This window comes from Macrobrachium nipponense, chromosome 19 (assembly GCF_015104395.2).
Source record: "Macrobrachium nipponense isolate FS-2020 chromosome 19, ASM1510439v2, whole genome shotgun sequence".
In the NCBI taxonomy this organism is placed as follows: Eukaryota; Metazoa; Arthropoda; class Malacostraca; order Decapoda; family Palaemonidae; genus Macrobrachium; species Macrobrachium nipponense.
The window spans coordinates 4377808-4393332 of record NC_061088.1 but is presented as its reverse complement, the minus strand read 5'-3'; the positions used below and the strand labels follow the sequence as shown (position 1 = coordinate 4393332).

At 48.6% G+C, this 15525-nt stretch overlaps 1 protein-coding gene across 1 annotated transcript in view; it reads left to right on the top strand.

The window, feature by feature from the left end:
• Positions 1-534: 534 nt before the first annotated feature.
• The window catches only part of LOC135213831 (poly(A)-specific ribonuclease PARN-like), a gene marked incomplete at its 5' end in the record, with an annotated part of 42314 nt that continues 27323 nt past the window's right edge, over positions 535-15525 (top strand). Inside the window, 2 exon segments of the mRNA XM_064247939.1 lie at positions 535-590; positions 810-896. Of these exon segments, the coding sequence (XP_064104009.1) occupies positions 535-590; positions 810-896 (143 nt within the window).

Here is a 15525-nt window from a genome sequence, read left to right as displayed (position 1 = left end):
AATATTTGGTGGCTATTGGTCTGGTAGAACTAAGATATAGGTACTTAATACTTAATCTTATTCCCTAACTTTAATTTTATATAACTTAAGAGATTTATTTTAGGGCTTTTGAATCCCCTCTTTTTTTTCAGCGCATACTTATAGGTTTCCAGTCTTATACTAATTAGATTCCTTCCTAACCTTTACATAAGGAAGTTCAATTATTCAACTTTGAAAATAATGGACAAAATGATCTTATGAACATGTCTAAAATGTTGAAAACACTTTCAGTGTCTGTAAAAATGGCATCCCAGAGGGGATTAGCTCATCCCTTCTCTCTCATTTTGTTATTCTTCTGGAATTCTCAGCTATGGAAGATTGCTTTTTTTTTTATGTTACATTAAGGAAAATTGTAATGTAAGAAGTTGTTTGCTAGGAAATATAGTTAGAAATTTATTTTATTTCTAATTCATTTTTATTTATTTATTTATTTATTTATTTTTTAGAAAATTGAGGATATACTGTACTCTGATTTGAAATCTTCTTTATTTACAGAATCAACAATATGTGTTCACATGACATTCCATTCTTGAACCTTGGAGGATCAGATAGTAAGTTACTTAATAGGTATTGGTATTGATGATTCATCCTCCAGCATAAACCATTATTTAGTTGTTGGAGCTCTATACTTTTTAGTGTAAAATATTTTAGCATTCTAATATATTGATAAACTCAGTGGTATGTATGTAAAGAGCAATTTAGTCATAAGTTGAAAAATGTAATAATTTGCATTGACCATGGTATATCCCTAACACACCATTTAATTTCAGAGCAACCTGACAGAAGCAGAATCTTCTTTGTAGAATGCCTTGAAAGTTGGAGTTCATCAGATGTGTATGGGCTCTTCCATATGTTAAGTAAGTTCATCATTGTGTAGTATTTGAGGGCTACTAGGCCAGAGATGTGTAAATGAAAATTTGAGTTATTCAGTTGAATAATTTAAGAGCTATTTCTGAAAAGCAGTTGGTTAAATGTTCCTGTCATGTTAACAAATGTTTACCAACCATCACAATAGTTTCCTCTTTTGGCTAATTCATCATCATTACTGAGCTTTTCTAACTTTTAATTGTTAGAAAGTTTTTAATTGTCATCAGTCTTTGATTGTGTAAAAACATTATTTTTGGAAGGAATGTCCAGCACATTAACCCTTAAACGCCTACTGGACGTATTAAACGTCGATGAAAATTGTCTGTTGGGTGCTGAATTGATGTATGAAACGTCAACGCAAAAAAGTTTTTTTTTTAATTCGCAGAAAAATAGTTATAGGCCTACTTGGCAAAAACTTTTGAATCACGCACCTTGAGGGATGCTGGGAGTTCACGGATCAAGCTGTTGTTTTGTTTACAATCGTTACCCAGGCGCACAAGCGCGAATATCTTTCTTCTCGCACTAAAAAGCATCAGCGACACATCTCAGAAATTATTTCGTCACTTTGACATAATTTTTGTACCATTTTATATTAGCCGTTACATAGAGTTTTATATATGAAAATGTGTGCAATTTCATGTAGAATACAACAAAAAACAACCCATGGTTGTAGCTTTTATCAGTTTTGAAATATTTTCATATAAATAACGATAAGTGCCAAAATTTCAACCTTCGGTCAACTTTGACTCTACCGAAATGGTCGAAAAACGCAGTTGTAAGCTAAAACTCTTATATTCTAGTAATATTCAATTATTTACCTTCATTTTGCAACAAATTGGAAGTCTTTAGCACAATATTTCGATTTATGGTGAATTTTTGAAAAACTTTTTTCCTTACGTCCGCGCAGTAACTCTTCCGAAAAAATCAGACATTTTTTCGTCCGATTGTCGTAATGTTTGCACCGTTTTATATTAGCCATTACATAAAGTTTTATATATGAAAATGTGTGCAATTTCATCTAGAATACAACAAAAAACAACCTATGGTTGTACCTTTTATCAGTTTTGAAATATTTTCATATAAATAACGATAAGTGCCAAAATTTCAACCTTCGGTCAACTTTGACTCGACCGCAATGGTAAAAAAATGCAATTGTACGCTAAAACTATTACATTCTAGTAATATTCAATCATTTACCTTCATTTTGCAACAAACTGGAAGTCTCTAGCACAATATTTCGATTTATAGTGAATTTATGAAATAAACTTTTTCCTTACATCCGCGCGGTAAATTCCGAAAAAATCATAAATTTTTTTGTCCAGTTGTCGTAATGTTTGTACCGTTTTATATTAGCCATTACATAAAGTTTTATATATGAAAATGTGCGCAATTTAATGTAGAATACATCGAAAAACAACCCATGGTTGTAGCTTTTATCAGTTTTGAAATATTTTCATATAAATAACGATAAATAGAAAAAATTCGACCTTCGGTCAACTTTAAGTCGACCGGAATGGTCGAAAACTGCAATTGTAAGCTACACTTACAGTCTAGTAATATTCAATTAATTACCTTCATTTTGCAACAAACGGGAAGTCTCTAGCACAATATTTCGATTTATGGTGAATTTTAGAAAACCACTTTTTTTTACGTCCGCACGTTATGAATTCATGCATCATATTGTGATAATATTTTCTCTGTGTTGCTTTGATTTTTTTACAATTTGTTATATACCAAAATCATCGCAATTTAGTTTACAATACAACGAAAAAATAATTAATTGTTCCGACACAGAATACAAACCTTCGGTCCTTTTACAATAGGAAGGTTACTAGCGGCAGCTGGATAGGTTGTAAGCTTTCGAACAAGGGGTTCGGTAGTTGACTGCTTGTCCGACAGGCGCGCGCCGCGCGACTGGGAGGTAAACAATCACTTTTGCTTTCGGCCTCACAGCGAGTGGACGTGTGTTCTGCGCTCTCTGCCCGCTTCATCGTCATTTGCTTTCCTTTGTATGGTTGTATTTCTCTTTGTGTTTGTGAGCAATTGTAAGTACAATCATTTCCCTTTTTTCATCAATTTTGTCAAAGTGAACTTAATTGAGTTGATCAATCATGGATTCTCCGCGCCCTCCTATCATCCGGCGACTGTGCCCGGGAACTGAGGGGCGTAAGTGCGGTAAGTTCCGCTCATTCCCTGAGATTGATCCCCATGTGTTACGTGCTCGGTGTTGGGGGCGCGAGTGCACCCGTGCCGAGCCGTGCGATGTTTGTGTACCTTGGTCGGAGGTGCAGTGGGGCTTGTACGAGGGCAGGAAGAAGCGAAGGCCTGCAAAGGAGTCATCGGAGAGCTCTCCCGCGACTCCTTTGGTTACGGACACTTCGTCCTCTTTCCTGCCCCCGGCTCAGCTCCCACGCATTCTCCTCACCCGATCTGTCAAGTGTGGAGGAGGGCGCTCGGTACCCCGACGTGGAACTGTATTCTGGGACCTCTATCCGTTCGTCTACACCGCATGGACGGGTAGAGACCCCTTCTAACCACCCGACCTTTGCTTCCCCAGGTGCTGCTGCTACGAGGGACGACCTTGGACAGGTGTGGGCATCGTTGGGCTTGCAGGGCGTGCCAAGTGTCCAGGGGCTGCTCTACCATCTGGCTGGCTCTGTTGCGGTGTTACGGACCCACAGATCTCAGAGACAATGTTACGGCCTCTGAGGGAGGTCCGCTTCAGGTTCGATATGAAATAATAAAAAAAAAACTTATCAACACAAACAGCTGAAACTGGGGATATGAATATAGAAAGAAACACTAACACAACAAAGGTTTATTTACAAGCTTACTAACAAAGGTAAATGCAGAATGGTATCTCCTATTTACATAAACAGATAGAATCTTACACTGCGTGAACTGGGGGAAACAGTGAGGTAATAAGAATACTTGTTAAACAGTTTGGCACCCTTCGAAGAGGTGGCTTTCATGAAAGTAGATCTGCGATTGAGGACGTCCTCTTGACTCCGTATTGCAGAAACTAATCTTCTTGTAAGGCAGGAATTCTCCCCATTTCTTCTCCGAAGTCTGCTCAACGTAGAGATAACACGGTAGACCACACCTGAAGACAACTAGACCAATATCCAACCAACTCTCGAACAACTCTTCTTTTGATTGATACTTCGTCGGTTCCTTTTTCTCGTATCTCACGGAAGATCTCTGCTGCTGCTGATCTCTCACTGATAATCTGATCTGTGGCTCTCTGTGACTAAACTGGTGATCTCTCTTTTACGATCTCTCTCTCTCTTCTACGATCACTCCTCTCCAAAGTTCGTTCGTCGTATTTTATACAGCTCTGGGGGCGGAGCCTACGGCGAACGTCACCGACTCCAGGGATTTCTAGAACTTCTTAGATGAATCTAGACGAGGCATTGCATCAGAAATCGCGGCGTTTCTCACGTAACGACGAGATCCACAACATTCCTGCCGATTCTGGAACAACCACGAACATAGGCGCCTCCAACAGTGGCGCGAAAACCTCCTTGCTGCCGAACTTCTCGAAAATGCGTTCTCCTTTCCTTTATCTTTCTTTGCTATGAAGCAATAACCAACACATGCGATCACGCATGCCACTGTGACCACCACCACCACTACGTTGTCCACTCCAGGCTATGCCGCTCCCCCTCATCTGGTGTATTCCCCGCATGCGGTGTCTGTAACACCAACTTCATCGGTGCAGGGCCCGATCGCCGTGCCACGGTGGAGTGTGATGCCGCCGCCGCCTGGGTTTGCCGTGCTGCCAAGGCCAGACTTCGTATGTCCGAAGAGCTCGCCCCTGGACCTGCCGCCGATGCCAAGGATGTCGGTGACGCTGGTCCGTCCTCCTGGCTTGGATGTACCACCTGCCGTACCTGCCCAGCCGCTGACGATTGCTGAGACGTTGCCGACCGCTGCTGCCGTGACTGTACCTGCTGTTCCTGTGATGCCTGCACCTGCTGATGTTGTTCCTGTTCGTGGCGCTGCTGCTCCCAATGTCGGTCTGTCCGGACAGGCGTGTCCGGGCCCTGTTGCTTCGGCAACAGCAGCCCCGGCTCTGCGCTGGATGGCTGACTTGACATCGGTCCTGAGGAAGCTGACGAAGAAGAAGAGGAAGAGGAGGAAGGTGTCGTTGTCGTCTTCGTCGTCGTCGTCTGCCGCCTCTCCCCCTTCGACTTCTAAGGCTTCACAGCCGAAGAAGAAGGTTGCCTCCTCTCCCCCTAAGAAGTCTCCTTTGGGAGCTTCTAAGGGCCCGTCTTGCTCTGGCGAGATGGGGGGTTCTTCCGCTGGTCCTCCTGCTCCCTCGGGAGCAAGGCCCGTCTCTTCTTCCGCAAGGAAGAAGACTACGGGGACCAGAGGGGTGCCGGCTAACACCGGCACTTCCTCGCCTGTTGTCAGAGGCTCTGCCACTGCATCAGGTTCCGTCTCGGCCTCTCGTTCGCGAGAGGTACCGAGTGTACGGTCGCCTACCAGCGACCGTGCAGCCAAGAACCAGACGTCAGAGCTCGCTCAGCGTCAGGTTCACGGCACAGAGCGGAAGACTGGTGACAGCCGCTCACGCGACTCTCACCAGACCAGCTCTCGCTCTCGCAGCGACCAGCTGGCTACCCGGGCTGACGTGACGGTCCACGACCGGCCACGTGCCGAGGCTGGGAAGAGGTCGCCCCGGTCGCTGGTGCTGGCACCAGCGACGTGACGTGCCGTGAGGACAAGCACCGGTCTCACCGTGACAGTGGAGCCTGCAGGTCGCCTGACCGTCGCTCCCCCAAAAAACCGTCGGGTACAGCAACCAGCACCAGCTCCTCTGACACCCGAGATCGGGGCCGCTGTGCTCAGTCCAGCCGTTCTCCACAGCGAGACGGTTCGACCAGGCCTGCAGCTCGATCGCCACCGCGGGTTGGCGATCGCCTGCAGCCCTCCAAGCCCGCTGGTTCTGCCAGCGAGCAAGGGGGGAGCGTAAGGTCTGCCTCTCCCGTGCCTTCAACCTCCTCGGGTTACACTGGGAGGAGTGAGGTATTGAGGAGTGATCGTGAGGGGTGCGCTCCTCATGATCCCACCACAACGCCCTACGTGCCAGGCACGGTTCTCGGACCGACCAGGACGTATGGGCAAGTGGCTGGAGGAGACCAAGAGGGGTCTGTCGCTGTTCCCCCCCTCGAGGGGGGAGGGTCTCGGGAGATGCTCCTGTTCGAGGGACTGGACGGTCCTACTCCTCAGGATGCAGTGACTCCAGAGATCCAGAGGAACTTTGCCGAGGTTATTGCGCTGATTCGTCAGCACAACGACCTCGGGGAAGGGTCTCCACTCCCACCTTCCGAGCCCACGTCCCGGCTCGAGTCGTTCTGGGGCCCGAAGAGGGAACCCAGACCGACGGTGGGATTGCCGCGATCAGAGCTCGCCGACTCTGTCTTGAACCAGGTTGAGTCTCTTGTCTCCGGGCAGGAAGGCTCTCTCAGGTCGAGCAAGCTACTTCCACCTCCTCTACTGCGACAGCGGCGATTCTACGTGCCGTCTGAAGACCCGATGCCGCCCAAACAGGTAAACCCGGAGTTAGCCAGGCTAACACCGGGGGTGTCTCTGCAGCAGCTTCTGTCTGAGAACCTATGGTTCTCGCAGCAAGAGGCACTTGGTCTGGAATCCACTGCCATGGCAGCTTTCCAGGCCGTCTCCTGGCTAGACCTGTGGTCCCTCACAGTGTCTAAGGTCGCAGCCAAGACTCGGCCTTCAGGAGGCTTTGCCAGTCTGGAGGAAGAGCCATCTCCTTCCTAGCCCACCAGACGGTAAACCTGTGGGCCAACCTGGTACTCCGACGTAGGGACGCTGTCCTTACACGAGTATCCAGGGCGGCTGGGCGTCAGGCGGCATTAGGGCTTCGTAATGGACCTATACGGAGTTCCTCCTCTCTCTTCCCAGGAGAGATGGTGGACGCTGCGGTGGACAGACGGCGCACTGATGACAGTGACCGTCTGGTACACCAGGCAGTTTTGAAGGCTTCTGGGCAGCCTCGAACTGCGGCCAAGTCAAAGAGCTTGGCTAGCGCTTCCTCGGCAGCTAAGACGATAGCCTCGTCGAAGCCCCGTGGAAAGACTCTGTCTTCTTCGTCTTCTGCCAAGGGGGGCCGTAACCAGCCCTCCTCCCAGCCTTCCTTCTCGCAAGGAGGGTCAGGGAAGAAGTCGAAGAAAGGGGGGAAACGCTAGGGACGGCGTTCCCCCTCACCTGCTGCCGGAAGTGGGGGGGTGCCTGGCCAGCCATTGGGCAACTTGGCAGTGCTACGGCGCCGAGACCTGGATAGTAGATGTCCTTCAGGAGGGATATCTATTACCCTTCGAATCTCGGCCACCCCTCACCTCCAACCCGGTCCAACAGCATTCGTACGTTCCAGGATCTTCGAAGGACGTAGCACTAAGACAGGAGATCCAGTCCATGCTGAGCAAACGAGCTGTAGAGATCGTCACGGATCAGTCACCAGGCTTTTACAGTCGTCTTTTCCTGGTGGAAAAGTCTACGGGGGGCTGGCGCCCGGTGATAGATCTCTCTCCCCTGAACCGGTTCGTTCACCAGACTCGGTTCACGATGGAGACGGCACGCTCCGTGCTCGACTCCATCAGGGAGAACGATTTCATGCTTTCAGTGGATCTGAAGGATGCGTATTTCCAAATACCCATCCATCAATCCTCCAGAAAGTACCTCCGCTTCATCCTCGACGGGACGGTGTACCAATTCAGGGCACTTTGCTTCGGTCTCTCAACCGCCCCACAGGTGTTCACGCGAGTGTTCACTCTGGTGTCTGCTTGGGCCCATTCACACGGGATACGTCTGATGAGGTATCTCGACGATTGGTTAGCCCTGGCGAGCTCCCGCTCGCAGTTGCTGCAGGACAGGGATCGACTACTCGAGTTTTGTCGCGATCTAGGGATCGTGGTGAACTTCGAGAAGTCCGATCTCGAACCCAAGCAGAGGATGAAGTACCTGGGTATGCTGATCGACACGGTAGCAGGGCGAGTCTTCCCCACAGACTTGCGGATCAGCAGATTCAGGGAGGCAGCCAACCAGTTCCTGTCTCGGCAGGAACAGGCAGCTCAGCAGTGGCAAGTCGTGATCGGACACCTGTCGTCACTCGAGAAGTTAGTCCCTCACGGGCGTCTTCACCTGCGGTCTCTTCAGTGGAGACTGAAGGAGAGTTGGTCACAGGCAACGGATCCCCCAAACTTCCCAGTGTCCCTGACACTGGAGGTGAGGCAGGACCTAGCCTGGTGGCTGGACGACAGGAACCTCTTAAAGGGAGTGCCTCTACGCACTCCCCCCCCCGGAGATGCAGCTGTTCTCAGACGCATCGACCGAGGGGTGGGGCGCACACCTGGAGGAGTTGCTGACTTCAGGCGTGTGGGAGGATCGCGACAAGCACCTTCACATCAATGTACTGGCGCTCAAGGCAGCGTTTCTCGCGCTCCAAGAGTTCCAGGACCGCTTGATGGGACACTCTGGTGTTGATGTGCGACAACACCACGGTGGTGGCTTACGTCAACAAACAGGGGGGCCTAGTGTCTCTCCTGTTGTACCAGTTGACTCGGCAGGTGCACGAGTGGGCCGAGGCTCACTCAATAGAGCTGTCAGCACGCTACATTCCAGGGAAGAGGAATGTAGTAGCGGACAAGCTCAGCCGTCGGGATCAGGTGATAGGGACCGAATGGTCTCTACACCAGGACGTGGCGGGAAAGGCTAAAGGCTCTTGACCTGTGGGGGCGACCAGTCGTGGATCTGTTCGCCACCCGGCACAACAGGAAACTTCAGGTTTTTGTACAAGTAACTTACCCAGCAGATATATACTTAGCTATAGACTCGGTCGTCCCCGACAGAATTTCAAAACTCGCGGCACACGCGACAGGTAGGTCAGGTGATCCACCATTCCCGCCGCTGGGTGGCGGGGTCTGGAACTATTCCCGTTTTCTAAGCCATAATTTCTCTGTCGGTTGAACGGACAACACCTATTGTTCGTTCCTCCATCTTGGATTTCAACTCGTTTGCCGAGAATTTGGATTGGTTTTTTGGTGACGTATTCTGTTTTTTCTCTGGCTTGGCATACGCTTATTGTGGACTGTTTTTTCGACTTTGGTTTTGACTACTCTTTCACGATGTCTGACGCTAAGGCTTCACCTATGTTTAGAGTTTGCAGTAGGAAGACTGTAAGGTTAGGCTGCCTAAATCGGCATTAGATCCGCATAGTATTTGCGCTAAATGCAGGGAGAATGAAGTGTTTATTAACACCTGTGTGGAATGCGAGAACCTTACGGAGCTTGAATGGAAGGAATTATATCATATGTTAGGAAGCTTGAGAGAGATAGAGTGAGGAAGGCTTCAGCTAGGTCATCTAGTAGATCTTGCTCCTTAGAACAAGAAATTAACTCTCCATCTAACAATTTTCCCTTAGCCTCAGCTGCTTCTCCCTGTTCTGAATCCAAAGATTCTTCATCAGAGAGGGAAAATGTAAAAGCTTCAATTAAGAAACTTCAAGCTCAGCTACGAGCTCTAAACCAAGGTAAGAGTGGTGATAGTGACTTGTGCAGTGTCCCAGTGCAGTGGAGGGGGCGTCTGACGGTTCCTCATTGCTCCTAGGCCTAGACCTCTTCCAAACTCCAGGACCAGGGGAGGAGGAATGTCGAAAGCCGCAGGGAGGATGCAGAACATCCCCAACGGCGGTCAGGCGTCCCTTCGGCAGATCCTGTTGTTAAGTCCCAGGCTGCCTCGGATTGCCGCAGAAAAGGCGTCCTTAAGGAGTGTTTTTCGGCCTCAGACTCTTCCTCTCCTAAACGAGGATGGAGTTCGGCCTCCCGTTCGCGCCCTTTGAAGAGAGCCTGGAAGGCGCCTAAAGGAGACGCTGCGACTCCAGCCCAGAGCGTTTTCCCGAGGATTGGCCTTCGGGACCTAAGAGGACTAGACAAGAGGAGCCTGCTCTTCAGGATCCGACCAAGAAGTTTTTGGTTAATCTGCAAGAGCAGTTAGCGTCGCTCGTAGGCTCTTTTGCTAAGGACTCTACAAGGAGGAAGGATGTCTCGCTCCCTGTTAAGAGTTCGCTAAGCGTCCTTCTTCGTATAGGAGAGAACTCTCACGTTCTCCAGGGCGTTTATCGCCTTCGTCAAGGGACTCGTCGGATAGGAGTTGTTCTCCTGAGAGAAGAGCCCTTTCGCCCTATAGGCTGGCTTCCCCGAAGCGCCCTCTTAGACACAGCGCATCGAGCAGAAGTCTCGATCGGTTAGCTACAAGGAACCGGAAAACCGATTTAGGTATCAGGATCCCTTGGGTCTTCAGGACCAGGAGCCAGACAGACGCAAAAGAGGCAGCAAGACGCAAGAAAGGACGTCAAGAGCCTCTTAGAACGCTGGATTCAGGACGTCAGGATTCTGCTAGAAGGCAGGAATCAGGACGCTTTGAGCCAGGACGCCATGAGTCAGGGGCCAGGAGTAGGGGCGCCAGGGAGTCAGGGCGCAGGACGTCAGGGCGCCAGGAGTCAGGGCGCCAGGAGTCAGGGCGCCAGGAGAGGGACGTCAGGAGCCAGGGCGCCAGGAGTTGGGACGCCAGAAAACGGGACGCCAGGATACGTTAGGCGTCAAGTGTTAGGGCGCCAAGAGCCTGTTAAGCGTCAGGAATCAGGACGCGGGGATCTTTTCAAGCGCCCTGAATCAGGACGCCAGGAGCCTAGCAAGCGCCACGAACCCGACGAACCTAGACAACAAGAGTCTAGTAGGCACAAGAGTGTTGCCGACAGACAGGAGCCTCACTCTTCGTATAGGAGTGCTAATGTTCCGCGCTCCCCTTCTCGGGAAAGGAGTTCTTCTCCGGGAAGAGCCAGATCACTCCAAAACGACCTCCATTCTGTGTAGATCAGTTGGGACCAGGTATCGGAAGACGAAGAGCCTGTAGATGTAGCAGTTTCGGACTACAGAGACTTTCTCTTTTGCTGCTAAAGGAGTTCGGAGACTCCTTCATCCTGCGGACCTCCTTCACCAGGATCGTTGATGTCCAGCACTAAAGCTCTCAAATCGTCTTCCTTCGTTAAGATGCGCCCCGCTCTTTGTATGAAAAAGGCATTTGAAAACTTTTTCAGAGTGGTTGACTTCCAGAAGGGAAGCGGGCAAGACAGTTTTTTCCTGCCCTCCTTCCAAGTTAACAGGCAAAACCGGAGGAAGGTGGTTACGAGACCAAAGAGCCGATGGGGTTAGGCCTGCCTTCTTCCGCGGATGCGGATTTTGCTTCCTTAGTGGACTCTGCTAGAAGGAAGTCGTTGCTGTCTGCTAAGGCGACTTGGGGCATGTGTGAGCTGGACCACCTTCTAAAGGGGCCTCTTTAAAACCCTAGAAGTCTTCAACTTTATGGGACTGGGCGTTAGGAGCATTAGCGAAGAGAGCTCAGGGACACGGACTTTGTTTCCATGGAGGAACTTTCGAGCGTCCTGGCTTGTCTGGACAGAGCGGTCATGGACGGTTCTGTGGAAGTTGCCTCTCTTTTTGGAAGGAACGGGAGTTTTGAAGAAGAGATCTGTCTTAGCTCTTTCGTTAGCAAGAGCAGTATCACCCTTGCAAAGCGGACATCTCTTCTTTTTGCTCCTTTTCCCCACACCTTTTTCCACAAGAGACGGTTAGAGAGGTTTCGAAATCTCTTACGGAGAAGGCAACTCAAGATATCCTCACGCACTCAGCCAAGAAGTTAGGCCGGCAGTGGCGATAGAGAAGAAAGAGAGACCCTCTTTTGTTCAGCCCTTTCAGAGGGCCTCCTCTTCTAGAGCCCCTCTTAGAGGTCGAAGACCAGAGAGAAAGAGTAGACCATCTAGAAGGTCCTTCGGGAAAGTCTAGATGAACAGCAAGTCCTCCAGACGAAAGTAGGCGCCAGGCTACTCCACTTTGCCAAAGTCTGGGCGCAGAAGGGAGCGGACTCCTGGTCCCTCTCTATCCTGAAAAAAAGGATACTTGATCCCCTTCAGGAAAATCCTCCCTTGACGACCAACTCCAAGGGAGTTAACCGCCAGATACTCGGATCCGGTCGAAAGCTTGCTATGGTTGCAAGCAGTGGAACAGATGATTTCCAAGGAAGCGGTAGAACTGGTTCAAGATCTCCAGTCTCAGGATTCTACAATCGGCTATTCCTGGTACCGAAAGCATCGGGGGGATGGAGACCAGTTCTAGACGTCAGTGCCTGAATTTCTTTGTCTTGAAGAAGAAATTTTCAATGGAGACGTCCTTCCTTGTTCTATCTGCTCTTCGTCCAGGGGACTGGATGGTGTCCCTGGACCTCAGGATGCGTATTTCCATGTGCCAATTCATCCGGCAGCAAGGAAATATCTGAGGTTCATGTTCCAAGGGAAAGTGTTCCAGTTCCGAGCGATGTGCTTCGGACTTGTCGACTGCCCCTCAAGTCTTTACGGACATCATGAAGAATGTAGCTTATTGGCTACATCTTGGAAGGGATCAGGATCTCGTTATATCTGGACGATTGGCTAATAAGAGCCCAATCGGAGAAAAAAATGTCTGGAGGACCTTTAGTGACTCTAAAGTTGACAAAGTTCCTTAGGACTTTTAGTAAATCACGAGAAATCCATGCTGACTCCCCAGCAAAGTATTGTCTATCTGGGGATTCAGATGGATTCTCGGGATTTTTCTAGCGTATTCCTTCGCAGGAAAGGAGAGAACGCTGCCTAGAAAAGGTTTGTCAGTCTTCTTAAGGAAAGAACATTGTTCCGCGAGGGAATGGATGAGCTTGCTGGGGACCCTCCTCCTCGATGGAAACAGTTCGTCCTTAGGAAGACTTCACCATCGACCCCATTCAATTTTATCTGAAGGAGAAGTGGGATTGGAAGTCCAACAATCTGGGAGAGACTTTTCCAATCTCGAAAACGGATCAAGGAGAATATCCGTGGTGGTTAGATCCACAGAAACTAAGCAAAGGAATCTCCCTTCGCTTACAGAACCGCGCCTAGCGTTGTTGCAGACGCCTCAGATTCAGGGTGGGGAGCGACCCTAGGTTCGCAAGAAGTGGTCAGGCATTTGGGAAGGAGAACAAGTGTCCTGGCACATCAACAAGAAAGAGCTAACAGCCATTCATCTAGCTTTGGTTCATTTCGGAGGAACAGGCTCCAGGTCGGGGATTCAGATTCACTCGGACAACACAACAGCCCTCGCTTGATATAAGAAGCAAGGGGGGTACGCATTCCACCTTTTCCCTGTACGAATCAGCAAAGGATCTGCTGATTTGGGCACAGGAAAGGAAGATCTCTCTCCTCACAAGGTTTGTACAGGGGAGAGAAAAATGTTCCGGGCAGATCTGTTAAGCAGAAAAGATCAAGTCCTACACCACGGAATGGGACTCTCAATCCTCAGATTTGCCAACAACTGTGGCATCTGTGGGGAAAGGGGGAAGGCCCAATATAGACCTGTTCGCGAACCAACAACGAACCACAGATTAGAAACCTATTGCTCCCCGATCTCGGATCCTCAAGCAGTAGCAGTAGACAGCTTTCTGCTAGATTGGACGGGCTTGGACGCGTACGCCATTCCCTCAAACCTTTCAAGATAGTAGGAGAAGTGTTGAGGAAGTTCGCTGCCTCGGAAGGAACAAGAATGACCCCTCATCGCTCCCTTTTGGCCGGCTCTCGATTGGTTCACAGAGGTGCTGGAGTGGTTAGTAGGATTTTCCAAGATCGCTTCCACTAAGGAACGATCTTCTCAAACAACCCCACTTCGACAGGTTTCACAAAAACCTCCCCGCTCTAAGTCTGACCGCCTTCAGACTGTCGAAGGACTTGTCAGAGCAAGGGGCTTTTCACGAGAAGTGGCGAAGGCTATTGCAAGAGCCAGAAGAGTCTCCACTTCTAAAGTATATCAGTCGAAGTGGGAGGTTGTTTAGAAGATGGTGTAGGGAAAAAGAAAATATCCTCCTCCAGTACCTCTGTAACTGAAATCGCAGATTTTCTCCATATATTTGAGAAAAGACTGTAACCTGGCAGTTTCAACAGTGAAGGGTTACAGAAGTATGCTGGCCTCAGTTTTTCGACATAGAGGAATAGATCTGACAAACAATAAAGATCTTCATGACCTTATAAAAGTCTTTTGAGACCACGAGCAAAGAACATGTAATCAAGAAGCCTAGCTGGAAACTTGGATGTGGTCCTCAAGTTCCTAATGTCGGAAAAATTCGTTACCGTACTCACGCAGCTTCGTTTAGGGACTTAACAAGAAAGGCTTTATTCCTTTTTGCGTTAGCAACAGCCAAGAGAGTGAGCGAGTTGCAAGCTTTGGAAGGTAAAGTGGGGTTTTAAGAAAGATTCAGCGATTTGCTCCTTTCAAACCATTTTTTTCTAGCGAAAATGAAAATACCCTCAAAGCCTTGGCCAAGAAGCTTTGAGATAAAAGGAATATCTTCATTAACAGGGAGAGAACTAGAAAGGACTTTGTGTCCAGTCAGGGCACTCAAGTTCTACCTGGAGAAGAAGAAGTTGCTGAAAGGTACAGAGAAAGTCTTTGGTGCTCTGTAAGAGATCCGAAAAGAGCGATTTCTAAGAACGCCCTTACATTCTTCATAAAAGAGTTAATAAGGGAAGCTCACCTTAAATGCGAAGAAGAGACATTTCAAGGTTCTCAGAGTGAGAGCTCATGAAGTGAGAGCCATAGCTACGTCGATGGCATTCTTTCACAAAAACATGGTCGCTTCAGGCTCTTATAGATTCGACATTTTGGAGATGTAATTCGGTGTTCGCCTCGAATTACCTAAGAGATGTTAAAATTTCGTACGAAAAGTGCTTGCTCTGGGAGCGTATGTTTCGGCGGAATTCAGTGCTGGGAGAAAGGGGCTGAGGCTAATCCTTCCTATTTAGTTTAAGGCTTAAATTACTGTTTATTGGTGGTTGTTTTTATTGGTTAATTGTCAGAGGGAATAGGGGACCCTCTTACAATTCATAGAGTGTAACAAGACTAACATGGTCAGGTGATCGGGATTGGCTTCAGTGGCTCTTTGTGATTTGTTTAATAACCTTAACTCTGTCATGTAAGAGGGCGAGTCCCCATTGATAGGACAAAAGGTCAAGGCTCTACCATGTAAGTGGGTCAGCCCCCATTGGTACGATCCAGTATAGGCTCTGTCGCGTAACGGCGGGTAGCCCCCATTGACACGATCCAAAGAGTTATTCAACCATAGGTTCATTCCTCGTTGAAACTCTTGAGGCAAGCAGACTCATCGACAGTAGTCATGAAGTCTTCAGCCCAATAAGGTAGGAACTATGGATTATGTTATCCAAGAACATAGGTTGTTTTTTCCCTGTTTTTTAATGTATTTAGTTAAGTATTATTTTGTTTTTAGCTGTCTCTTGCCCGCCACCAAGGGTGCCAATCAGCTAAGTATATATCTGCTGGGTAAGTTACTTGTACAAAAATGATATTGTTAAGATACAATAAAGTTTTGTACATACTTACCTGGCAGATATATACGATTAATGGCCCACCCAGCCTCCCCTCAGGAGACAGGTGTAAGAGAAATTATGGCTTAGAAAACGGGAATAGTTCCAGACCCCGCCACCCAGCGGCGGGAATGGTGGATCACCTGACCTACCTGTCGCGT